This window comes from Arachis duranensis, chromosome 3, assembly GCF_000817695.3.
Source record: "Arachis duranensis cultivar V14167 chromosome 3, aradu.V14167.gnm2.J7QH, whole genome shotgun sequence".
NCBI classification, from domain to species: domain Eukaryota; kingdom Viridiplantae; phylum Streptophyta; class Magnoliopsida; order Fabales; family Fabaceae; genus Arachis; species Arachis duranensis.
In genome coordinates, this window is record NC_029774.3 from 125,280,047 (window position 1) to 125,306,779 (window position 26,733).

Sequence of the window (26,733 nt, forward strand, 5' to 3'; positions counted from 1 at the left end):
AATATAATAATAATAATAATAATAATAATAATAATAATAATAATAATAATAATAATAATAATTTTATTTTATTTTTTTGGACAAAGAATTGTTAGAATAGTTGGGGATTGATCTGTCTATTAATTTTTTTTAGGAATTAAAATGTCTGTTTTAAAATTCTTGAGGGTAATTACTTTGCTGAAAAATAAACTGAAGACTGATTTGTCTGTCGGAATAAAATTTTGGGAATTAATTTATATATTAATTTTTCTTAGAAACTAAAATGCCATTTTTAAAATTCTTGAAATTGATTTGGGTAATTACTTAAAAAAAAAAAAAAGGAAAGACCCAGAGCCAAAACAAACATTCGCTTTGCGAAGTTTGTGCGTTTCAACTCGCGAGTTTCAATTAGTAGCATAGTTTCAGAAATCAGAACACAAGAACAACGAAATTAAATTAAATCAAAGAAAACAAACGCAATAATAAAAATTAAAAAAGAAAAGAAATTAGAGACTCTTTCTTTCACGCGCCAGCGCCAAAGCAAGACGCGACTCAGATCCAAATCTTCTTCGTTCCTCTTTCTCTGTCGCCGGCGACCGATTTGGATCTCTGTTTCCGAATTCGGGTCATCGACCCGGTTATCTTGCATTTCATTCAGTTAGATCCAATTGAGCTTTTTCGCCATGGATCCGATCTTAAATCCGTTCTCTTCAGGCACGCGTCTCAGGTGAGCCATTGCTTACTTAGATCACAAGAACCTCAAAGTTTCGTAATTATTATTATTACTATTTTGTTTGAGGATTTTAGCGCCAATGCCAGCTAGTAAAGGATTAAGCTAGCTGACTAGTGATTACTCTGGCACAATTCTTGTTTTGTGTTTTGTTTCTTCCATTCAGACATTGCTAATTGCTAGATCCTTCAGAATTATTTCTAAAGTTGCTGTAGGAATGGTGTGTTAGTTATTATGGTGAGGTTCTTTGTTTTCTTGCGCACTGTAGTTTAATTTTTAAGTTTTGGTACTAATCTGGTTTATGCGCGTAGTTGAGTGTATTTGGTGCTTGTTAGCCTTATTAACATACTGTCATTGTGCCTTTTAACCTATAACTTTTACCTTCTTAGGTTTTATCACATCATGGAAAAAATGTGCTGACAAGTGACAGTGCCTCTTCTCAGTATCTTGAGGATAAAGTTTAAATGTTTTCCTTTAGCTACTTACACACATCTAGTTTCAAGATGTTGAGAGATTGGACAGTGTGAGAAACTGAGCATGAGGTTTCAGGATTATATTAGAACATCACTTACTAGATGCCATTCTTTTCTTATTAAGTACTGTACCAACCACATGGATTCAAACTGGTTGTCAAGGACACACTGTAATATTCTCATGCTGAATTTTATATAATAGAATACAAGTGGTTAAGAATAATTTGAATATGAGGCCTGTTTCAGTTGTCCCAAGAATTTGGTCATTTTTTCTTTTGTTTTGGGAGGGGGAAGAAGATGAGACCTTCATCCTATATGCTATCTTTGTTGAAAAGTGATGATCTATAGGCTGTCCTTTCTCAGTTTTTTGTGCTTTAGTGTTTGACTAGCTCGCGCTCGTGGTATTCTGCTTGTTGGTCTGTGTATGTGTATTTTAAGCACTTCTTATGTGCAAAATCAGTGCAGTTAAAAGATTGCCAATTTTTCTAGCAATGATAAATGTTTAATACATAGTTTTAACTTTTAACATTTTAGTTTAGTTATTATCAGTATCCTTAAACTAAATTGTTCATAACTTTGATTTCAGGGACATGATTCGGGCCATACGTGCTTGCAAAACTGCAGCAGAAGAGCGTGCTGCCATTAGAAAAGAATGTGCTGCCATTCGTACTTCAATCAATGAAAACGATCCAGACTATAGGCATCGCAATCTGGCTAAGCTTATGTTCATCCACATGCTTGGCTACCCTACGCATTTTGGTCAAATGGAGTGCCTGAAGTGTATAGCATCTCCCGGATTTCCAGAGAAGAGAATAGGTTACCTTGGCCTTATGCTGCTCCTTGATGAAAGACAAGAAGTGCTAATGTTGGTCACCAATTCTTTGAAACAGTATCCATTTTCAAGACAATGTTTCATTTGTTCTCAGTTTTTACATTTGAGTTCACAAATATGGTAGGTAACAAAATCAATCACTGGTTATAGCAATCAGCAACCTTAACTGAATTACAGAGATCTTAATCACATGAATCAGTATATAGTAGGACTTGCTCTTTGTGCTTTAGGAAACATATGCTCAGCAGAAATGGCTCGTGATCTTGCACCTGAGGTTGAGAGACTGCTGCAATTTCGAGATCCAAATATTCGGAAGAAGGTGACTTTTCCATTATATTTCATACGCTTTTATCAGAATCTTATCACTTGAGGAACATTAAACTCAACTATGTAGTTACAGTAACTTACTCCTAATTTAAAGTTATTAGTTTTGGAGCTTCTTTACTATTATTCTGCAAGATTATGACTTGTTACTTCTTCCTGTTTCTCAATTTCTTGTAATGGTGCTTACTTCGTCATTCTAAAGATTTTTGTTACATGAATCTGGCACTAATAATAGCGAATTGGCTAGGCTTCTGTTGGAAAAGGGTTATGTAAGAAATTCGTCTGGTTCTTGCACAACAGAAAAAGTTACACTCCTCCATTTGCTAAATGCATTAAACTTGAAATGTTACAAGAAAACACTTGCATCTATTCATTTCCAGTAGGAAAATAATGTGAAGACGTACACTGGCATTGATATAATCATATAAGTGTCTTACAACAAACAAACAACAACAACAAAGCCTTGTCCTACTAGTTGGGGTCGGCTACATGGATCAAACGACGCTATTAAGCTTTATCATGTATCATGTCTATAGAGATACCGTTTACATGTAGATTTCGTTTGACCACCTCATGGATGATCTTCTTAGGTCTTCCTTTGTCTTTCACCCATTGTCCATCTTTCATCTCATCCACCCTCGCGACTGGGTACTCTGTTGGTCTTTTTTTCACATGTCCGAATCACGTGAGATGCGATTCTACCATCTTTTTCACAATAGGTGGTACTCCAACTCTCTCTCTTATATCTTCGCTCTTTATTCTATCTAATCGCGTATGACTACTCATCCATCTCAACATCTTCATCTCTGCCACACTTAACTTATGTTTGTGCTCCCCTTTTGCCGCCCAACACTCTGTACCATAAAGCATAGCCGGTCTGATAGCAGTGCGATAAAATTTACCCTTAAGTTTTAAAGGTATTTTTTTGTCACGTATAAAACCAAACACAGTCTGCTATTTTGACCAACCTGATTGGATCATATGATTTACATCTGTTCAATTTCTCCATTATTCTGTATGATGCACCCAAGATATTTAAAACTTTTAACTTTTCGTAGGATATTCTCTCCAATCTTCACCTCTGTATTAGGGTTTTTCCTTTGGCGGCCAAACTTACATTCCACATATTCCGTCTTACTACGGCTTATGCGCAGACTATACACTTTTAGAGCTTTTCTCCATAAATCAAACTTCTTATTTAGGTCTTCTTTTGACTCTCCCATAAGGACAATATCATCGGCAAAAAACATGCACTATGGCACAGACTCTCGGATATGCTCTGTAAGTATTTCCAAGATTAATGTGAAAATGTATGAACTTAAGAATGATCCCTGGTGTAATCTTATACTAATAAGAAATTCTTCTATCACAACACATTGAGTCTTCACACTAGTTGTAGTCCCCATCATACATGTCTTTAATTGCACGAATATATGTGATCCTGACTCTCTTCCTTTCCAAAACCTTCCATAAGACCTCCCTTGGTACCCTATCGTATGCTTTTTCCAAATTAATAAACATCATAAATAGATCCCTTTATACACTTTAATAATATTTTTGACATTGCAAAAGTAATTTTTGGAGCAGAACCTACTGATAGAATGACAAAAATTCAATTAAGTTGCTTTGCAGTGTGTCTGTTTTAGATTTTAAGGAATGTGAATGCACTTTTATCATAAGGATTTTCTTGCTGTAAGTGCATGAGAGCATTTGTGTTTCTCCATTTCCATTCCAAAGCAGACACATACTTGGTTGTGCGGGAAGAAGGCAAACTGAGGCGCTAGTGAGAAAAGTGGATAAAATGAAAGATATTTCGATTAAAAGGGGTTGATGAAGACCAGAAAAAAACCATAAGAGAAGTTGTTTAAGAGAAACAAATAAGAAATACCTATCTCTCAGCTGTTGTAATGAAATATTAGTTTTTGATAGTTCCCAAATAATTGTGACCTTGTGATTTGATGGTGAATTGCTCATGAAACAACTGCTTGAGTTATCATTGTTTGTTCTGATAAATTGACTATACTGACCTTTATCTAGGCAGCATTGTGCTCTATACGAATCATAAAGAAAGTTCCAGACTTGGCGGAAAACTTTGTCAAGCCTGCTACTGCCTTGCTTAAGGAGAAGCATCATGGAGTTTTGATCACTGCAGTTCAGCTTTGTGCAGATTTGTGTAAAGTTAGCAGAGAAGCTCTTGAACATATTCGAAAGGTGCTTTCAGTCTTTCTTTACTGCGAAAAACGTCCAGTAACACTTTAACCATTTTTCTCCTCTTTTTTTCTTGAACCTGGGAATTTTTTTATTTTTTGGCTGAAATGCTTTCATCTTTTTGGTTTGTATATGAGCTATTATTATGATGTTTGCTGACTTGAGTTCCAAAATTACTCACTTGCAATTTGCCATGCATGGCACCACATGTTAATCTTGTTGTGTATGCACTTTATGATGGTATATTTTGCTTTAGGGTGTTTGATTGCTAACTCGTCTGCCACTTGAGCTATGCCTTTGGTCAGCTGTTGTAACAAAAAATTGTCTGAACAATTATTGTAGAAATGCACAGAGGGTTTGGTGAGAACTCTTAAGGATCTAGCGAACAGTTCTTATTCACCAGAGTATGATGTTTCTGGCATCACAGACCCGTTTCTTCATATCAGATTGCTCAAGTTGTTGCGATTGCTGGGTGAAGGTGATGCCGATGCTAGTGACTCTATGAATGACATACTTGCCCAGGTCTGTTGTGCATTGTCAATTGTCAGTGTTTGGTATTGTGGACATTTTTTCCCAATGAATATCATTTTACCTTGCATGCCAACACAAACTGCTGATGGTATCTTAATAAGGAATTAAGGATTGAGATATTTAATTTGAAGGAAACTTTTTGTTAATTGAAAAAGGGGACAGTACAACTTAGGGCAGGAAGGTAAAAGACAAAATTCAAGAATTGCAACAGGGCTGCTTAGTGTCTTTATTTATACATATCTGAAAGTAGGAACTCCTGCAAAACTACTTCACTACTGCTGTCATCACACATTCACACGTCAATAATCAAAGTATAAATTTTATACTATCATATTTTATACTAATATACTATTAGGTTTTGCAATGTAAAATGTACCAAATGTGTTCTTAGGGGAAACTGAGCACCTTAAAAACACAAGTATTCAGCTCCAACCTGGACTATTGTGATTTAGATGTCAAAGCAAAATGATTTTGGGTGCAGGTGTGTATGGGTGATACTAGTAAGATCTATACTTCTGATTATTGTTTCTCAAGTCCAAAGCATAGGTAAATAGGGTTACGAACTTTAGCTACGTATTTAAAGCTCAGTGTTATAGGCATGTGAATTGTTTTAGGTGCGTGGACACATTGGGTAAGATTGGACAAAATAGGATAAGTAATATTATATTGTAAGATAATTAGGGTAGCACTTATCGTGCAAATGATAAGCCTTGGATGGTTGTCTTTGGAGATTGGAGAAGACCTGTATAAGCCATAGTATGGAGATTAGATTAGTTAGAGGGTAGTTGAATAGCTGGAGTTAGAGGGAGGCCAAGGAGACATATAACTGAAACCACTAAGAAAGATTCAGTTCCTAATTTATTTTGTATGTATTGTTAGTCTAAAAAAGCTTTACTGAGATATTCAATCATGTATTGCTGCATACATCAACAACTATGTTTGATTCGATTACCCGCAACTTTTAAAACCTTCAAAATACAAGTGAATGTTAGATGACAATGTTAAACTACTTCACACTGAAAACAACAGTAACTTAAGCACTGTGTGATAGGTGGGGTTGGCTACATGTATCAAATAACATGATGTTTTTCTTAGGTCTACTTCTAGCTTTATGCCTACCTTCCATTCAATCCACTCTCTCAAGACTCTCAAAGCCTATTTAGAACATATCCATACCACTGAGGACAAAATTCTAGTAATCTTCTCAATATTTGATGCTACCCAAATTCTCTCCAATGTAATGTTCCAAATCCTATTTAGTCTGGTGTGACTAGTCATCCATCTAAACAGCCTCATGTCTGCAACATTAAGCTTACGTTCCTGATATCTTTTCACTGCCTGACATTCAATCCCATAGATATGCAGTAAAATATACCTTTAAGCTTTAGGCTAATTTTCTTTTTGTAGATAAAGCTCAAAACACTCCTCTATTTTAGCCACATAGCTTGAATCCTATGGTTTAGATCTCTCTCTATCTCTCCATCATTTTGGATGGTACTAGTAGAACCAAGATACTGAAAAGTTTAATCCTCTGAGAAAATTGTCTTACACTAATGGTTCAAAATTATTCCCCAAATTTCAATGATATGACAAATCGACATGATTTTCAATAGGCGACGGTGTTATCCCATTAATGTAGCTGACCCTCGCCCCATATATTGACACAGTTTTATGGTGTCACATTTTCAGTGACCATCTTTTCTTGAAACTTATGCTTGATGTGTTCCTTAACTTGTTATTTCTTTTAGGTGGGTACGAAGACCGAGTCAAATAAAGTTGCTGCGAATGCCATTTTATATGAGTGCGTTCAAACAATAATGAGCATTGAAGGTAATGGTGGCTTGCGTGTGCTTGCCATCGGTATCCTAGGAAAATTCTTGTCAAACCGTGACAACAATATCAGGTATTTTTTCTGGACATTGCTTTTTCTTGATACCTATAGGAAATGTTGTATAAAGGTTATAACCACAAAAGTACTTTTGAGAGTTCGCCGAGTAAATTGAAGCAACAAATTTTTTTACTAAGAAAGGTTATCTATAACTGCCAAATCACTAAGAAAGAAGGAATCAGAATGAAGAGAGCAATGAATACCAAACTTTTTCTAAGCTTACTTGTTGCAGGTGCATTGGTCCCTTTTTTCTTGAGGGAAAAACATGCAAGGCAAATTTTTAAATAGGCGATGCATAGGTTGCTATATATACGGATATACACTTCCAGTGGTCTTGCTATTACAGTAAAAAGGACTTATAATTTGGAGCCAAGACAACATTGAATTATTTGGAAACACTGTTTTACTCTGTGTTCCTGGAGCTTTTCTTCTGGATCATCTCTCTTTAAGCCTGTATGGCATGCTTATCATAGACAATCCATGATATGATAATAGGTTGGATGCATGTTAGCTTAGAAAAATTTTAGGAAAACAGTACACCACTTCCTGGTGAATTGTTAGGTTGGAAGAATTTTCCTAGAAATATTTTCCAGATGTTTTAAGCCCCCTCCCCCCTCTCTTTCCCCTCTTTCTTTTTTATTGTATGTGTTTGTAATTTCTGTATTGTGATTGCCATGATACTCACTGTTTTAGTCAATTGAACTCTTCTAACTTATCACTTCAGATATGTGGCATTAAACATGCTGATGAAAGCTGTAACTGCTGATCCTCAGGCAGTGCTTAGGTATCGTGCAACAATTCTGGAATGTGTGAAGGTATTATGTTGCCCTCAACCTTTTTTCTTATTCAGTTACAAGTCTAAGCCTTGTTTTATGACTTTGAGAGGTTGTTGACTTAACTTTTTGGTCCAGGATGCTGATGCTTCAATTCGGAAAAGAGCCCTTGAACTTGTTTATGTTCTGGTGAATGAAAGTAATGTGAAGCCCCTAACGACAGAGCTAGTATCTTATCTGGAAACCTGCGATCAGGATTTCAAGGGGGACCTTACTGCTAAAATTTGCTCAATAGTTTCAAAGTGAGTCATACAGATTATCAATGGCATTCCATTTTTTGCGTACATAGTTTACTTTTAACATTTGCATTCACTTTCATGTGTATTAGGGTTGAAATAAGAAGCTAGGCTTGCATTTTCATATTTGAATTCATGGTGCAATTTGTTTTCTTTTTCTCTCACATTAATTAATAATGTCTTGGTAGATTTTTCTGGCCTTTGTTTACCAATGCATTTGTTTGATTAAACAGATTCCATTTAGTTCATTTCATATTGCCATCATCTCCACTCCCCTTTATTAGTTTAGAACTGGCAACTGGAGGTTTTTCCTTTCAAAACTTTGCCATTATATCTAAATGTGTTTTGTTAATTAATTAGCATTTACCTATTTGTGCCTCAGGTTTTCACCGGAGAAAATCTGGTATATTGATCAGATGATCAAGGTTTTGTTGGAGGTATACTTCTAAGAAACAAGATCTTTGTAATGAAAAAAAAATTCTGAGATAATGAAATCTGTGCTCATTTTTCAGTGTTTGATCATATCAGTAATGTGTGTGGTGTGTGGTAGTCACTTGTTTCTCATCTCTACATTTGGCATTCTACATCCCAGGAAAAATGACTCCTATGACACCCTGTTAAAATTATCCCACACACGCTGACAACTTTTTATTTGATTTAAATAAGTTTTTTATTTCAGTAAATCTTGATTTTATGTTGATCTCTACTTTATTTTGGGTCCTATATTGGCTTGTCTCTTCCATTAAATGTTGACATAACAAGTTAAATATTGACATGGCAGATGAGACATGTTACCATTTAACTTATCACAACTAAATAGCTGGAAGCGACGAAACCAAACATTTTAAACATTTTTGGAGTGGGAAGAAAGGAGGACCAAAACCAAACTTATGATTACTTGTTTGGGTTGAAGTAAACTACTGTGTATGTTTTATTTAGTCTATTTGTCACTTTATATTTGCACTAGGACCCACTCCACTATTTCTTTATATCAGTCACAAATTGTTGATAATCAAATTTGGTTGTTTTGTGAGTCCCTTTTCTACTATAAAGCAAGTCCAAATATTGACTTTATGATTTGTTAGTAGGCTGGAAGTTTTGTAAAGGATGAAGTGTGGCGTGCCCTAATTGTTGTTATAAGCAATGCTTCAGAGCTTCATGGATATGCAGTAAGAGCATTATACAAGGCATTTCAAAAGTCAAATGAACAGGTGCTCTATTCTTCTCAGACAAAATATATGCTTATTGTTGATTTTTCGTCGCAGCCATAATGTTATAACATTGACTTCTATTTTTTATCAGGAAGCCTTCACTCGTGTTGCAATATGGTGCATTGGAGAGTATGGTGACTTGTTAATAAATAATGTTGGAATGCTTGACCTTGAAGATCGAATAACAGTAAGTAATATTTTCCTCCTTCGGAAGTTTCTAAATAAGTAAAGTTCTGAGAAAATGATGAGGACATTTTCTCAGATAGATATACTACAAAACGAATACTTCACACCATGATCCTTTATTTGCTCTTAGTTTCTAAATATAGTGTTTTATTCTTCATGTATTTCATGCATGCAGGTGACTGAGTCAGATGCTGTGGATCTTATAGAGATTACTATACAATGCCATGCATTGGATTTTACCACAAAAGCAATGGCTTTGGTTGCCCTATTAAAGCTCTCTTCACGATTCCCTTCTTGTTCAGAGTATGATTTGTTTTTTCCCGTTTGTAAATATCTGTTACATTTTGTTTTAAAATGGATTTTTTTTCTTTCCTGTCCCTGCTTCAGAGGAATATAATGATTCTAGTATAAGAGCAAGCTCAATAGTTTAAACACTTTCTGCATGTTTACTCCCTCCCCTATGCATGTGATTTGATATTCTTGATAAGTCATATGACTGTTTTTCATCCATGTATCTTCATTTGTTTTACATATATACTCTTGTATTTGCATATTTGACATGTAAGTTCTATTCTGTTTTTGTTCCTTGTATAGGAGGATCAGGGAAATAATTGTTAAGTACAAAGGGAACTTTGTGCTAGAGTTGCAGCAAAGATCTATAGAATTCAATTCAATTATTGCCAGACATCAAAATATTAGGTGAGGTTTAAGTATTTTTTGTTTAATGACATTGTATCAAGGGCTTGAATTTATAGTACTCTAGTAAAAGAAATCAAATTATGGGAAATGTCATCATGTAGGTCTATGCTTGTAGAAAGGATGCCAGTTTTGGATGAGGCAACTTTCATTGGTCGCCAGGCTGGGTCTCTGCCTGATGCAGGTTCCATTTCGGCAGGATCTTCTGTGAGTCTTCCAAACGGGGTAGCCAAACCTGCAGACTCTCTTGTAGATCTGCTAGATCTAAATTCAAATGATGCTCCCACACCAAGCTCTTCTGGTGGGGATTTTCTTCAGGACCTTCTTGGTGTCGATCTGTCACCGGCAGCACAATCGGGTCAGTGTTCTCTAAGATTTTCCATCTTTGTTCACTCCATAACAAAGATACATATTTATTTTTCAGAAACATGGTTTATGGCTAGACCATTACAAGATTTCAGAGTTTTTATAGAAAGGATTTAGGGTTCTTCTATCATTTGTGGAAATATTACAAATATTACTCTGCTTATTGGGTTTGGTTATACTGCTGTTAGATGTAATTTATGAGGTGAGCATTGGAATTAAAGATCAGAGATAGTTGCATTGCACAATCCTCTGCAGTGCCTTTTTTTCCTTTTTTATCTTTTAATGAATAAACTTGCAAAATCATTTATGTTCATATCAGTCTGACATTTTCTTGCATTTTTAGGTGCTAACCAAACTTCAAAAAGTGGCACAGATGCTCTTTTGGATCTCTTGTCTGTTGGATCAGTGTCTGGACCTGTTGAATCACCTTCTGCACAAAGCAATTCTTCTGCCATGGACATTTTATCTGCCAGTAAAAGTGAAAAAGCATCCGTTTCACCATTAGATGATCTCTCATCACTCTCACTATCTTCAAGAACAACTTCAATCACTGGAGCTGCTCCAATGATGGATTTGTTGGATGGTTTTGCATCCACCCCACCGAAAAGTGGTAAACTCAGTTAACAGTTAGGAAATTATTTTAATTTACAATTCAGTGCAAATACTAATTCATTTCCCCTATATTGTATTGAACAGAAAACAATGGGACAGTTTATCCATCTATAACTGCATTCGAGAGCAGCTCCTTGCAGTTGACATTCAATTTCTCAAAACAGCCAGGAAACTCACAAACAACGAATATCCAAGCTACCTTCATAAATTTGTCCTCTGATGAATACACAGATTTTATTTTTCAGGCAGCAGTTCCAAAGGTATGGCAGTCAGTGTGCTGTTTAGCTTTCTACATCGCCTGCGAAAATCATCATCATTAAAGTGTTTTTTAGAGTTTGGATATAATTTGTCTACATTTTTCACTATGTCGTGTTTTATTATTTGATTTACTTGAGGTTTCCTGCTTTCTTATCAAAAGCGCAACCTAGTGCAAGAATCCCCACCCATAGAGGTTTTCGGAGGGTAAATCTTCAGAATTTTTACCTTTGCAAAGTTAGGGGTGAGGCTATTTCCAGAATTTGAATATGGGACCTTTTGGTCACTCAGCAGAAACCTTACTGTTGCTCTGAGACTAGCGCTCTCCATGCTTTCTAGTTAACGTGGAAAATATCTTCTCCTTCCTTTGTTTGACCTATAACTATAAAAAAACTTATCATGATAAAGAAATCACAATTGGGGGATTTATTTCTCTCAGGTGAATAGTTCTAGCAATATAGGTGTCCTCAATTCAATGAACAAATATATTTATACTAGTCTATTTCGTTATGTTGTCTCCACACTTGAGTTTGAATTAGATATTGACATTTTGAAGCTGATGAGTGGTTATACCTGTTTTCTTCTAATAATATTGGTATTTTGATTTTCAGTTTCTGCAGCTGCAATTAGATCCAGCTAGCGGCAGTACTCTCCCTGCCAACGGAAATGGTTCAATCACTCAAAATTTTCGAGTTACCAATAGCCAAAATGGAAAGGTAGATTTTATTTGTCAGTTGTTTTTGTGCATAACCATGTTCCTACTTTGATTTATGCATTTAAGTGGTTCTTAGAGAAGAATTAATGTCTAGTAACATTTGATTTTCAGAAATCTCTTGTAATGCGCATAAGGATAACATACAAGATAAATGGCAAGGAGAAACTGGAGGAGGGACAAATCAGTAATTTTCCTCGTGATTTATGAGCGCCAAAATGGTAAGTGGCCATTGTGGGTGATACCATAAAAGGCATAAATTAATAATAAGCCCTTTTCGTTTTCCGCACTTAATAGTCAGTCAGGAATGCACTTTTCGTGTTTCACTTTCATGCCTCAAAATGAGAGGGCGGTATGGTTCATACAACTGGGTCCGCTTTCCGGCTCAAATTTGAGGTAGGTTTGTTTTATTTGTTTGGTGGCTTCACAAGCTGCAATTCTTAACTAGGGTAGGTTCTTTATGTAAATTAGTCCAAAATATTCTTGTACGATGATGTCAATCACAGTTTTACCTATGAGGAACACAGAATTGTCTCACATTGAGAACTTGTGTTGCTTGCAATTTCTTACCCCTGAAGCTGAAGGTAGTCGCGTCAGTCTGCCGTTTTGCAGTTGTAGTGTTGAATGCAATTTGATAAATCGTAGGGACTTTATACAAATTCTTATATTCGATTGTTTTATGTAACATCTTTTCCTCCCAGTATCATTAATGAAATGTAATCCCAAAATTAACGTATTTCTTATTCTCTATGCTAAAAGTTCAAGGAGATAGCTGAAGGAACATTTACATTTCTGTGCCGCTGCACGAGAAAATTAACCTTTAAAAGGGAAGTGTGTAATTATTTAACTGTTGATAGGATGGTATTCACTATTCCTACTGTTAATAAATTAACAGCCTTTTCGGGGTATCTGAACATAATCGGACTAATTTCTCCAATTTGTCGACATAATTTGGAAACAAGGAACCCAAATCAAAAGGTTATATTTTATTATTTTCCTGTCTTTGCCACTTAATCTGAATTCCAGTCTATTTGCATTGGTAATTAACAACACTTCGTCACATGGTGCTATAAATTCCATTCAAAAGTCTAGACTGCCAGAGTGCCAGTTGTTTTGAGATCGTTAAATTAATTCATTTATGGTTTATAGATCCGATGTTAATGACGAGTCTAGTGTATAGGAGCATCACATTACAATATTATGAATTTCTGTGTAAGATCTAACTATAAAGCACTCTGAAAATATTGATTAAAAGAGTTAAAATAAAAATTTTTAGCCCTTTTAATATATTAAAATTTAAAAGTTTATGTTTATATTTAAATTTTTATTTATAATATTTTAAAAAGTTTGCTTTTAGAGTATTTATTAAGATTTTATTTTATGTTTATTTTAAAATTTTCTAATTCAAATCCTTACAACATGATTTAAATTCACATAATATCCAAATATTATTTTATATATGTAAGACTTAAATTCAAAGAATTTAACATTTTGCAGCCAGGCAAGAACTTTCATTATCGTTAGGGTTTAAACTCTGAAACATGATAACTGCATATATTATAAATCTATGTTCACCTAGAATCCTAGATCATCTTTAGACTAGTAGGCATTGTACGTAACATTTTTTTATGAAATGGATTTTTTTTTAATGGCATTATGAAATGGATTTTAACATATCATCGTTTACTAATAATGATCATAGCGGCAACCATTACTCAACATTTAATAATAAAAGGCAACTAACATTTATGTTTCATTAGTATATAGTATTTGTATAGCCCTTACTTTATAGTTAGTGTGAAATAATAATGCAATTTGTTTAACTAAAAAGTATGGACTCAGATGATAGGAATAGCATTTGAAAAGAAATACACAAGGAAACTTAACAAATTACTAGCTGGAGTTTTGAATTGTTCAAACTTTCAAATTAATTTTGATACACAGAGTTACCTCAACACAAAGACAATGCTACTTTTTGAGATTTGGCTGTCATAGATTTTAGACCACCTTGCACGTCTAACTTGTAACTTCTTTATACTTCATTACGCGTTGTATTGGACTACTCGACAAAATGAAAAATGTTATCATAATCTATTATATCTAGGTGAAAACTCATTAGCAGTCGACTTCACGTGAAGTTAATAGCTGCGAGAGTACGTGAAGTTAATAGCTGCGAGAGTTGTTAAATGAAAATTTAGTTAAATCACTCAAATCATCTAACCGCTCTCAATTATCAATTTCACGTGAAATCGACTACACCTGAGTTTCCATCTTATATCTATTATATTTTACTAATTTTACAATCAAAATATATCATATGTCATTCTCTCATTACAATTGAAATCAAATTTTTTTTCTCCAAATTTAAAGAGTTCTCTTCCCCTCTTTCTCTATCTCTCTTATATATCGTTACTAATGACTAATTATAAATTTGATAATCAAAATGAGCAACATGATATTTTTAATTACAATTAAAATTAAATTAAAATATAGCTATATTATATTATTAATTTTAATAATTAAAATGTGTCACATAACATCCCCTCATTAAAATTAAGATAAAATATTTTTTCCCAAAATTAATAAATTCCATTTTTTCATCTTCTTATCTATCTCTCTCCCCTTCACTATTTTTCTATATCCTCCCCACTCTATATATAACTTATAATTTATATTTTTTATTATTAATTTGACAAACTAAAATATATCATGAGATATTTTTATTATAATTAAAATAAAATCTTTTCCTTCAAAATTAACAAATTTCTTCTCTACTTCTTCGTCATCTTTCTCTTTTTTTTTCATTTATATAAAAAATTATTATTATATATATATTTTTTATTTTTTATTAATTTTAAATTTTTACTGCAATAATGAGTCACCATTGATATCGACACATCTGAGATCGCTAAATGTTCGGGAGTTCCTCTATTCAATCCTTTTCCTTCTTCTTGTTGCTGGATATCTCGTTCGTACACATCTTCTCTTTGTTTCTCGAGCCTACAGAAAGTTACAGACAGAGTTCGAAAAGGTCAAATCTTTGATGATTCCATCATACATGATTGAGTTGCGAAAACTTCTGGATAGGTACTCGAAATCTCACTTATCAGATTCCATTGTGTCTTCCACAATGGAATCTGAAGAATTCGCCATGATATATCTGATCCATGCATAATATCATGAAAAATGGATACAAATTTTTGGCTGCTACTTAATATCGACAATAGGTCTGAAAAAGTATCTAAAAATATTAAATTTAGATATTTGTACCCTGTCGTAAGGAACCATGGTATATATGTTTGGAATAGATTCCATTTGGAGAGAGTTAAAAGAGTACTTATCTTTTTAACTATATTTTCATTTTCCTTTCTACAAATATTTATTATATACAGTTTAAAGAAAACACTAATATTATACTTAATAATTAGAATCAAGATTCAATTATTTAAAAAAATTGATTTTGAGTTAATTTTATAACTATCAATATAATTTTTTTATACTAATATCTAATTATATTTTTATATACATATAGAGAAAAATATTATTTTAAATAACAAGTATAAAAATTAATTATTTCTATTTGTGCAACAAACTTAACACCTAATCAAATATAAAAGTATACACATTAAATTCTTTCATGTTTTGGATAATGAATGTTAAAATTAATTATTAATAAAAAATTAAACTCTTTCACATAAAAATAATACCTAAAAAATTTATTGTTTAACTTTTTTATCCACAAAAATATAATCTTTTTATCTGAAGAAAACTTTTGTCTCTTACGTATAATTTTTTTGTAAAAGTAATTTAATTTTATAAATTTTTTGTGTTATAATCTATATTTTTAAAATAAAATTAATATAATTTTAAAAAATTTATATTCTCGTAATGTTATTAGGGTAAAAACCCTAATTATTACATAATATAATAGTTGGATGGTAGTGTAATTAAATCAAAAGGTCAAGCTAATAACTCACTTGCATTTGTCCAACAAAACACATAACACGATACAAGTATACAACTTAATGTTTAACTGTCGTCCCCACATTAGACTCGCATCAAACCGTGCAAAACATTAGTCATCAAAGCATTGGATTTGAGTCATTAGCTTATAATATTGCAAAGTTCCGATCACTCTTAATTAGGAAGAAAAACCAAATTTGGAGTCTCTGTCGTCCATAGTTGGTATCATTACTTAATGGGAATACGATTTAACCAAACCAACCACTCATTTAGTAAAGTAAGCTTTTAATAAGTCTACGTATTATATAATAACACATTAATTTTCTTGGTTTTTGGTTCACCCTGTGCTTATATATTATCTTGTGTCGGTGACCAACTTGAAGAGGTGTCGAATTATCGGAAAATAATGGTGTCCTTACTCCTTACAAGGCCTAGCATCGTGGGGACCCTTGTTGGCTTTTATATGTTTGCCTTAGTTTCTAAGCCTAAAGGAGTTGACCAATTCTTGGCCTTCTTGTTCTACCAGAGTATAGGGTTAAATAATATATAGTATGGGAACTGGGAAGTGATATCGGTAAGTTTTACATTTTATCTTCATTGATTGAGGAAATGGGTTAGAATTTGATTCTCATTAAGGAACTTGATTGAAGATAAAAAATCCATGGATGATATAAATTTTTTTTCACTAGAATTTAAAAAGGAAAAACGAATTTCGTACTATGTAGATTAGAAATACTGTGTTTCCCAGAGTTTCATAAATTATGAGTATAAAATTTTTCATGGATCGTTCAATATTTGTATATATCAATTTTCTTACCTCTCAATTATATGCTACTATGTGTACCGTCTTTTAAATAATTTGTGTGAAAGTTAACTATTTTTCCTTGTTTTTCAACTACTACCTTCTTAGATTTAACACTAAAAAAACAACTAATAAAATTAAACAATCTTTCATCATAATATGAAGGGAGAGGCTATTCCAAAACTTGAAAAAGAGAAGTGTAATAATTAGATTGGTAGAACATAAAGAAAAAACTCCTTGACTCACTTTCCATCCATCTTTTCATCTTAATAATGATCAAAATGTTAACCAGCACATAGAAAAGGAATGGAAGAACGCTTTGCTTGTTTTCTTTCACTTCTTTTTAACCCAAACAAGTTTAAAATAAAAGCATGCCTCCGCAGAAAACCAAAGCATCCAAAAAGCAACTCCTAGTTTGACACTTACACTTTAGTTTCTTTCTTTCTTACACTTCTGTCACTGAAACAAAAACATCACATGGCACCAAGGGACCACATTCTAAAATACTGTTGAAATCATCTCTTGTCATTGTGTTTTTTGCTAATCACTACATTGATCTGTCTCTTCATTTTCCTCATAAGACCACAACAAGCAAAGCTTTTCTTTTTTTTTCTTCATTCAAGCAACCAAGTATAGCTTTTCTGGAAATTCCGGAACAAAACAGATGGCTACTTCTAATCCAGAAATAGGATTTTGTAAAAAAAAAAACAAATAAAAAAATAATATTATTAATAAATAAAAAGTATGCTTTTCCTAACAAAAACTAGAAATTAACTCTGAACTCTCACCCAAAGGACATAGATTCTCAATTGATGTTTGTAGCATAATTTACAAGTATTATCAGTAAAAAAGTATAATCAAAGTATGAAAGATCCTGAGAGTGAACTCATTGAAAATATGTCTAAATCTGAGCAGTTTCATGTACCTTGATCCCTCTGTTCATCCATGCAAAGTTGCGGTGACATGAGAATTACCCAAATGAGTTTCTGGTGAGGAATTTGATACCTTATCCTTCCTAGACCATAGCCAAATCTTTGAAACAGAAAAGCTCTCACCTTTTCTAGCAATGTTGATTTTTTCCCCCTCAATATCCCCATCAATGGAAGTAGAATTTCCATATTGTGGAGCTAATCTTCCTTTCAATTTTCTCATACTGCCACTGGTGTCAGGGCATAAAGCCACTTGCAAATCTGAATCAGCAACCACATACTGAAAAGACCCCATTGAGAAGCACCTCCTCACATCAAAATTACTTGTGCTACTACTACTCTCTCCTTCACCTCTTCCCATGACCACACCTTCACCATTATTTGAGCTCCTGAATTTCCCAAGCCTAACAGAAAACACCCTTTTCCCACTCATTATGTGACTTTCTCCATGTTTGTTATTGGCAGAACCAGCCTCACCAACACCAACACCACTCCCTGAAACCCCATCTTCCCTTATTGGACCCTCAAATTCATAAACTGGGTTGTCAAATGCAAACCCTGGATCATAGAGGCTCCCTCTACAAAGGGGACAAGTTGAATTAGACATGAGCCATGTGTCTATGCAGTCAATGTGAAAAGCATGGTTACAAAGTGGAAGCAATCTCAGCATGTCTTGTTCTGAGAATTGACATAAGCAAACTGCGCAATCAAATGGTTCCTTCAAACCTATGATCTCTCTGTAGTAGAAAACTGGGAGAGCATCTATGAAGGCCTGATCCAAGCCTGAATCATGGAGATGGAAGAGTTGCTGTAACTGTCTCTGGTATGCATCAGGTTCAGACATGTCAGGGAACCTATTTGATTGTATAATTGATGAAGAAGAGGACCTTTGCCTCATGAGGAATCTAACAACCAATTGAATGATACCAGAGATCAAGAACACAATAGCTAAGATCACTATGATGAAAATCACTGCAGGGTTCATTCTAATTGTTTCTTGTAAGGGGAAGAACAAGAACAAGAAGAGGAAGAAGGTAAAGGTAGGATTTTGGGGATCTCGATAGCATCACTACTATGACAGATTTGGAAGTTAACCCAGTACATTCTAGAATACGTGGCTTGTGACTCTCAGTATTTGGATATTGCAACTATGTGTACAGCTTGATATGAAGTTGGAATCTTGCTTATTTAGGTGTTCAACCCAACTCAGACATTTTGACAAACAATGAACATGCACATAAAATCCTTGCACTTGCTGGAAGAAACAAAAAAATAAAAATTAAAGTTCCAAACTTTGGTGGAAAAACAAAAGGGTTATGATGTCTGGGGAAGTCACATTGAAGGGAAGTATATGCTGAAGAAATTGGTTAAGGTTGTAGTTGACCTACCTTAATTGCAGGAAATGATCATCATTTCTCAGCTACCTGAGGACTCGACACTCACTGACTCGGGACTCTAAGACACTTGCCTCTGACTCTCTCCCTGTCTCGGAGAATAATCAAATCAATAGCAAAAGAAGAGAAAGGAGAGCTACTTCTATGATCCATGCTGTCCCTACTCTAGGGCTTAGGGTCCTAGCCTCCTAGGCCTTTATTTTACATCATTTTTTTTTTGGTTAATTGTGTAAGACACTATTTGAGTCATAACAGTAAATGGGCCCAATGTTGTAGTTAGTCAACATCACATGTTAAGCTTCAACCCAAAACACAAAATCTGTTATTGGATTTGTTTTGACTAAGAAGCCCAAATTCTAAACTGGAAAAGCCTATGTATCACACTTTTAGGGCCGAGAAAAATGAAACACCCATATACTATAGTAGTCATATATACAAAAAACAAAGGGTAGTCATATATCAGAATGCCAAACCTTTTAAACCTTGAAGAGCAATGGTGAATGCAAATATGACCAAAATCCAATTCGATCAGACTAAATTTATTGGATTGGATCCAATATTTGTAATCTTTTATTTAGATCTAATCCACACATTTGTAGGTTGGATCAGATATCGGATATATATGCAAAATATAAAAGTATTTTAAAAAGTTTATTATTAAAAAATATTAATAATTTTTTTTATTTTTTATATATGTTTATTCTTAAAATATTATTAAACATACTTTTCTTAAATAATAAAATAAAATAATATAACATATATGATAATTATTAGTTGAAATAAGACATAAAAAATATTTATTTATTTATTTATTTTTACGAATACGTGGATATGCAGATACTTTTTTAAAATTTGCAATCCGATCTCATTAGTGTGCGAATCAGATCCAATCTGATCCGATAACCTTACAAATCATATCAATATTTATAATTTCAGATCAGATATGTATAAACACCTTGTTAAATCATGTCAGGCAAAGCGTTACTTAGTAGTCACCAAAAAAAACATTGCTTTTTTTTTGGTAGTAAATAAAAAAAGTGTTACTTTAATAGTCATCATGTATGTCTTGCAACATACAAGTATATTCAAAAAAGAAAATAAAAACTTGCATAATGAATATATTAACTAAAAAAAAGAAAAAATTTTAATTCTTTTTTGTATGCTGAATAATTTAATGATAATATCTTCACATAAAAATTATATTGTAAATCGTTATATAAATTGACATATTTAACTGAATTATTTAACAATTTACCATGTAATTTTTATTAAAAGATATCATCATTAAAATATTCACTTATTTATATTTCTAAACAGATGTATTAGTTTTACACACTCAATCTGTCATTGATTAGAATGTGGTCTCTACGCATTTTAACTATCATTATTGATTAAGTGTAAAATCAGTTTTTTTTTTCTTTGCTGTTTAAGAAACATGAATTATATTAGTAAAAATATTTGATTCAATAATTTATAGCTTAAAAGCATATAACCTTGAGCATTATTTGATTAGAAACATAGACAATAATATTGTGCATAACAATTAATTTAATAAACTCAAAAGAAGATCGTGGAAAAAAGAGTAGAAAGAAAGTTGAGTTGGAGCGGTCTCAAAATGGATTAAAGATTTCAAACGAAGATGTCTCCCACCCAAAGATGTTAAAACTAATTTCATAGTATTAAAAGAGAAAAAAAAAAGAAAAAAGAAAAATTATTAATGAATGGTAGGCCATGGAGTCCACGTTCAGTTGTCTGACATTGCAGTTGCATGTGGTCTTGTAATATTATTAGAACATGGCAATTCTGGCTCTAACATCTTCCTCTCTTCTCTTGCCACTGAGTTTATGACTTCATGTCACAAATTTATTAGAGACTCATTAGAGGTTTCTATGGTTTTTTTTTTTTTTTTTACTTTTTCTATATTTGCATGAATTTTATTTTGTTTTATTGAGTGAATAATTATACTTATCTTTTTAATTTATTATACATATGCTAATTTCTCTAGGAAGAGATGATATTATGAATTGTGATGCTTGAGCGAGATTATTGCCAGTGTCATTTTATAAATTTCACAATATTAATTATTATATAAAACACATACTAAAATTAAAATAAAATTAAAATTAAAATTAAATATACTTTACAAATTAATAAAAAGATATCTTATAGGAAAAAAACCCTAAACGGCCCTGGCAATTATTTCGAAATATAACGAGGTTCTTAACAAAAAAAATAATTAATCCTGCTCCTGACCTTTATTTTTATAGGACTAATTAATCCCTGTGTCATAAAAAGTTAATGTTGTTTTTTTTACACAGGGACTAATCAGTCCCAAAAAAAAAATCAAAAGCCGAATTGAGTGTTTTTGTTTTATAAAATCTCGTTATCTTTTCGAAGTAATTGTCAGGAGTTTGGTGGGATATTCACTCTATCTTATATTATATAATATTATATACATAAGTCTAAGCCTATGGTGTGCTGTTTCGAATTTACTACCATTAAGGAACAAGTCCCCTTATTGTATATATATTCTTTAAACGGTGAAACATGACTACAACAACGTTATAAAATCATTAATCAGTGCAAGTTCATCAATTTTAGTATCGAAGCCTATTCACTAATTATTGTGAACCTGAAAAGGTTGCACTATTGGTTGTTCTTACTGACCAGTAAGTAGCTCTTGACACTTAATTATTAATTAATATGCCGTAGATAAATAAAACATAAAAATCTATATATCCAAGTTAAAGAGAGAGAGTAAATTAGAATATTCTGATTTTGTTGTACTCTATGTGCAATTTGGTCTTTCAATTTATGAGTAGAGGAAATTGGTTATGTGGCTGTGGAAATTAAATATGTATCTCACATTAATTAATGTTTACAAGTATATACACATGCAACCGTTGTTCATCATATCTTCATAGATCGGCAATGGTCATGTACTTCGTACTAAACATCATAAAAGTCAAAACACTGAATGACTTGTTGATTGTAACACGCAAAGGAAATTAAAGTACTAACTACTAATTACAATAATTATTAGTAATCATCATCATGACTCGCTCATTGGCATGTTGCTTTTTTGGGAGACTTTTGTTTTTTAGGTAATATAGGTAACTTGGTTCAAGTCACAATATATAATACCCAAATCATCCTCATAAATTTTTCGCCAATTAATTCTTAACAAATTTTAATTATTAAATTAGATCTTAAATATTTGTTTCATATGTCAAATTATCCATTTATATAAAGAGATTGATTTTTAAAATTTTGAAAATTTTTAAGAACTGATTTATTTTTATTAAATAAACAATAAAAATTAATTTATCTAACATCTTATTAAATTTTGATGTGAGAATTAATATGTTTAATAAAATAAAATATTAAAATTGATGTGAAGATTAAAATTTATTAAAAATTAAACTATCCGATTAAAATTATAAAATATTTTGAGAATAAATTTGGTATGTTACTCCATATTAATTAATTAATTATCATTAGGATATGCTCACGAATTTAATTGATTTTGAAGGAGGGAGAGATTTTGCAGAGCTAAATATTATTTATGAGTTTAAATATTCGAAAAACGATAATTAGTTTAACCTGACGACTTTTCAAGATCTCCAAATTGAGGATTTTTCTATAAGATTTTAATTTAAATTATATTTTTATTTTTAATAAATTATTCTATTACCATTCATATTTTTATCTTTAATATCCTAATAAAGAATAAAATTATGAAAATATATATTAAATTCTCCAAATCCCTTACCTTCCTTATTCAAAACTCATAAACAAAAGAAAATTTTAAATGTCTGAAGCTCGTTCACTTCTTCTTCCTTTACTTCCAAAATCACCAATTTGGTTCCTTTCTCTTGCAACTGGTCAACACATCGATGGAATGTTTTTATTTTATTAGAAATATTATCTCTTATTATTAGTTTAAATTTTTGAAATAAATAATTTTATAATATAATATCAAAAGATTAGTATAAGACAAATAAAAATAAAAATAAAGACTTATGCAAAAATCAAACAGATTTTTTAAAAAAAAATTTAAACAATATTAAAGATATAATCATTTATATTTTTTTTTCTATAAACTTAATTTTCGAGATGATTTCATGACATATTCAAATAGTATTAAACTATTAAAGCAGAAAAACAAAATTGCTTAGCTTATTGTCGTTCTTGACTGAATTAGACATTTTTCTTTCTGGGTAATTAACGAACTGCAAAATCTATTGGAATAACGAAAAGCAAAATTGACTAGCCTCGGGTGACCACACTAAATAGTAATGATGATAATTAACCAATTATAATATAAGTATTCCTTTTTAAACCTAATAATAATAAACTTCTAAAATTCAAATTTAAATAGTTAAGAGAAAATCAAACAGGAATGATAGTATATATGCCTATTATTCATATACGCGTACTATTAATGCTGTTGTAATAATTGAATCTTATCAATTTAAGTTGGTAGCGTAGTAAATTTACTCGTCCATTTAAATAAGTATCAAAAATTTAAAAGATTAAAAAAATAATTTAATTTTAAATTTAATTAGTAGTATTAAATTAGAGTATGGTATATTTTTATTTGATTGGTGGTTATTCATGTTATTCAAGATAGTTATTGTTTATTTAGCATTCTCCAAATTTAAATTCTATTTTATACATGCAATAATTTATTAGTCAGCACACAACATATTCTGAAGTAAAATTTAAATCCATAACAAATTAGTTATTAACCTGTCGGATTGAGAATAACTTACGACAACCAACAAAATTAAAGCACAATACTACAAAATTGAACTAAATGCATGGGTGATAAAAAAAAGTCAAGGAAAATATATGTTTTTAATGGTAAAAATTGCTTAATATAATTATTTATATATAATATTAAAATTATACGCTCTACATATTATTTTCTCTTTCCGTGCCATGAATAACACAAAGCTAGGCTTAAAAGCCTCTCCAATATGAAAAAAAAAAAAGTGGTCCCTAGCTAAAAGAGATGAGAGTAGAAGAGAGCTTACTTAAACTTAAATGAATTTGAGATGAGTTTACAAAGCCACTATGTAATAATAATGATAATAGCATATATTAATTATGTAACAATTAGTCACATAATTAAGAAGATGGAAGCAGTGATGATCAAGCGTTGAATATCTTAGAAAGAGCCTGCAATACATTAACTTGAAACCTCAAGTGCGTGATGTGCTCCGCCGTCTTAAGGAAAAGGCGGTCGGCCTTCAGCCCCGCTCCGCCCGGAATCAGGCGTTGTAATTTCTTCATCTTCCTCCCCACTGCCTCCTGCTGCCTCTTTCTTCTCCTTCTCCACTTCACCTTTGCCAAATCTTTGTAATTACTACCCATATCTATCAACTACTAGTAACATACAACAAGGTACTAATAATATTCACACAAATTAAAAATAAAAGAAGGTAGAAGAAGAAGAAGAAGAGGAAGAAGAAAATTGTGGATGATGGAGAATGAGAATGTTAATGGAGTGAGCAAGGAGAGAGGGCTATAAATGAATGAAGAAAAAAAAAAAGAGAAAAAGAAATGGGATGGCAACTTGATAGCTATACAAACGGGCCATGTGAGCCGAGAAATCTATCAAGCCGAGCCGAAAACACCCACTTTGCTTTTCTTTTATTTATGTAGTATACACAATTGAATAAATATGTAAACTTTTTCTGTAAATTGATTTTTCTTATAAAATGAAAGTATAAAAGTTTAATTACTCTTATATCAATTTTTTGTTTTAATTTGTTTCTCAAAATAAAGAACAAAGAAGAAAATGTGGAGTGAATTAGATTTTTGGTCAGGGTGGAGTGAAATTTAAAATGGGTTTGCACGCTTGGTTAGTGTTTGTCGTTTAACGGAGAGGTGGGCCAAGCCCGTGTTTGGCCCGGAGCGGCCCACGCACGTGTCTGACAGCTCTGCATGCACGCTCATTTATGGACGGCTTCTGTTGGGTACGCGTGTCCTAGTAATCCTCGAATCCCGACAGTTGCTCGCTCCATCTAACCGGGATTTTGATTCGCTGCTTCGCCATCCCTCGTGCTCCCTTATGCAAGTCATCTCATCGTACGGGTAAAAATTCACTATCGCTGGACGCGCGATCTTCGGCTTGCCACGTGCGGATTCACATGACTTGGTTTCCTGTGGGGTGATGTAATAACCAATCATCTCATGAGGTGCAAGTGCAACGGGAATTAATATTTTCCCCTTATCAATTTCAAATTTAAGACTCCCTCCATTTTAAGTTTTAACATAAGTGTGGATTTTACTTTCTAAGTTCATAAAAAAAATTGGGTTTAGTTAAGGGCATATTGAAGTTATTAATAAAAAAAATTATTATAAAAATTGTGCAAAGGCTGATTTTTAATATAATTATTGTGCATCTATGAAAATAAAATATTTAAAACCTTTTAAAAATAATAATCTTAACACATATTAGCTAAATCTTAAAAAATTAATGTATCTATATAAGTTTTTTTTTGTCTAAATACACTAATTTTTTAATGTATTAAAAAAATAAAAACGGCTCTTATTAATGAAAGAGTAGTACAAGAATATATTAATACATTTAATTGTATACTTGCTAGCTGTGAAATTTTATGTTTATAATACAAGTAATTCAAATATATATATAACTGAATATGATAGCTTTTTTATTTAAAAAAAATTATTAATTTCTATTTTGTGTAAAGAGTATATTATTTATATTTTTTGTGTATTTTTAGCGAATTTCACAAGTAGGTCTATTTTGCATGTTGTGTCTTCGAAATAGGCAATAAACAGATTTGTTGTCACTCCCTCTAGAAAATGAACAAATCATCAGCTATATTGCACAGTTTTTAGTTTTTACTCTTCAATTTAACAACTTCTTGGCATTTATTATTTTTAAATTTTATTATTCTCCATTAATTGTAAATTATAAATGTCAATAAAAAATAAACTTTATTTAAATTCAATAAATAAAATATAAACAAAATCAAAACTAATAAGAACCGTCAAATACGTTTCATATGTTGCTTTATATTTTGAAAAAATCAAATTTTAACTTTTATATCAATCTAAAAGATTATACATATTGACAATAAATTATAGTTTAAATAGCATAATCTCTCCATACTTAATTAAAAAGTTGTGAGTTCGAGTCTCTTATCTTTAATAAAAAAAATGATTATATATTATATTTATTTTTTCAACCTCAAAATTTTTTATACTTTTCCTTGATGAAATCTTCAAGCCGTTGTCCACTGCAAGAAGTTGGGAAAGGTTTTGACGAGTTTTGATTAATGGGGATAGATTATCATATCCTAAACGGTTGGCTTCAAATAGTCCATAATGATTAATTAAATTAAATTAAATTCCATAATGTGTTGGCTGTCAAAATTGGATAAAGTTCGCGATAGATTAGCCTATTTTAAGTTCTTCAAAAGTTGGCAACTAATATAGCTTTTATTTTTTATTTTTTTTATGAAAATTAAAGGATTGATAACTAATAGTTATTATTCTTATAAAATGTCACTTATATATTAAAATAAATAAATTCGCG

General features: G+C 32.0%; 2 protein-coding genes across 2 annotated transcripts; one reads left to right on the forward strand and one right to left on the reverse strand.

Moving 5' to 3' along the window:
• The first annotated feature begins 388 nt into the window (after positions 1 to 388).
• On the forward strand, positions 389 to 12,808 carry LOC107481304 (AP-1 complex subunit gamma-2). The gene is made up of 18 exons (XM_016101563.3): positions 389 to 706; positions 1,769 to 2,071; positions 2,192 to 2,333; positions 4,376 to 4,549; positions 4,889 to 5,068; positions 6,826 to 6,980; positions 7,690 to 7,780; positions 7,877 to 8,040; positions 8,417 to 8,471; positions 9,123 to 9,245; positions 9,337 to 9,432; positions 9,607 to 9,734; positions 10,026 to 10,130; positions 10,232 to 10,485; positions 10,837 to 11,103; positions 11,190 to 11,365; positions 11,972 to 12,076; positions 12,187 to 12,808. Exons 1-18 carry the CDS (start codon positions 663 to 665, stop codon positions 12,280 to 12,282), a joined length of 2,658 nt encoding a protein of 885 aa, XP_015957049.1. The 5' UTR covers positions 389 to 662; the 3' UTR covers positions 12,283 to 12,808.
• Positions 12,809 to 17,232: 4,424 nt separating this feature from the next.
• LOC107481303 (RING-H2 finger protein ATL47) lies at positions 17,233 to 19,292 on the reverse strand. The gene is made up of 2 exons (XM_016101562.3): positions 19,155 to 19,292; positions 17,233 to 19,021 (listed from the first exon to the last, which is right to left on the reverse strand). The coding sequence occupies exon 2, from the start codon at positions 18,749 to 18,751 to the stop codon at positions 17,777 to 17,779; it is 975 nt and encodes a 324-aa protein (XP_015957048.1). The 5' UTR covers positions 18,752 to 19,021; positions 19,155 to 19,292; the 3' UTR covers positions 17,233 to 17,776.
• Between the last annotated feature and the right edge of the window lie 7,441 nt (positions 19,293 to 26,733).

Bases quoted from the DNA above. Each gene is read 5' to 3' on its own strand.
- LOC107481304 (XM_016101563.3), top strand. From the start codon at position 663: ATGGATCCGATCTTAAATCCGTTCTCTTCAGGCACGCGTCTCAG. The intron at 8,472-9,122 runs GTATACTTCTAA...ATTTGTTAGTAG, and splicing joins TGATCAAGGTTTTGTTGGAG to GCTGGAAGTTTTGTAAAGGA. The intron at 9,735-10,025 runs GTATGATTTGTT...TTCCTTGTATAG, and splicing joins CGATTCCCTTCTTGTTCAGA to GAGGATCAGGGAAATAATTG.
- LOC107481303 (XM_016101562.3), bottom strand. From the start codon at position 18,751: ATGAACCCTGCAGTGATTTTCATCATAGTGATCTTAGCTATTGTGTTC.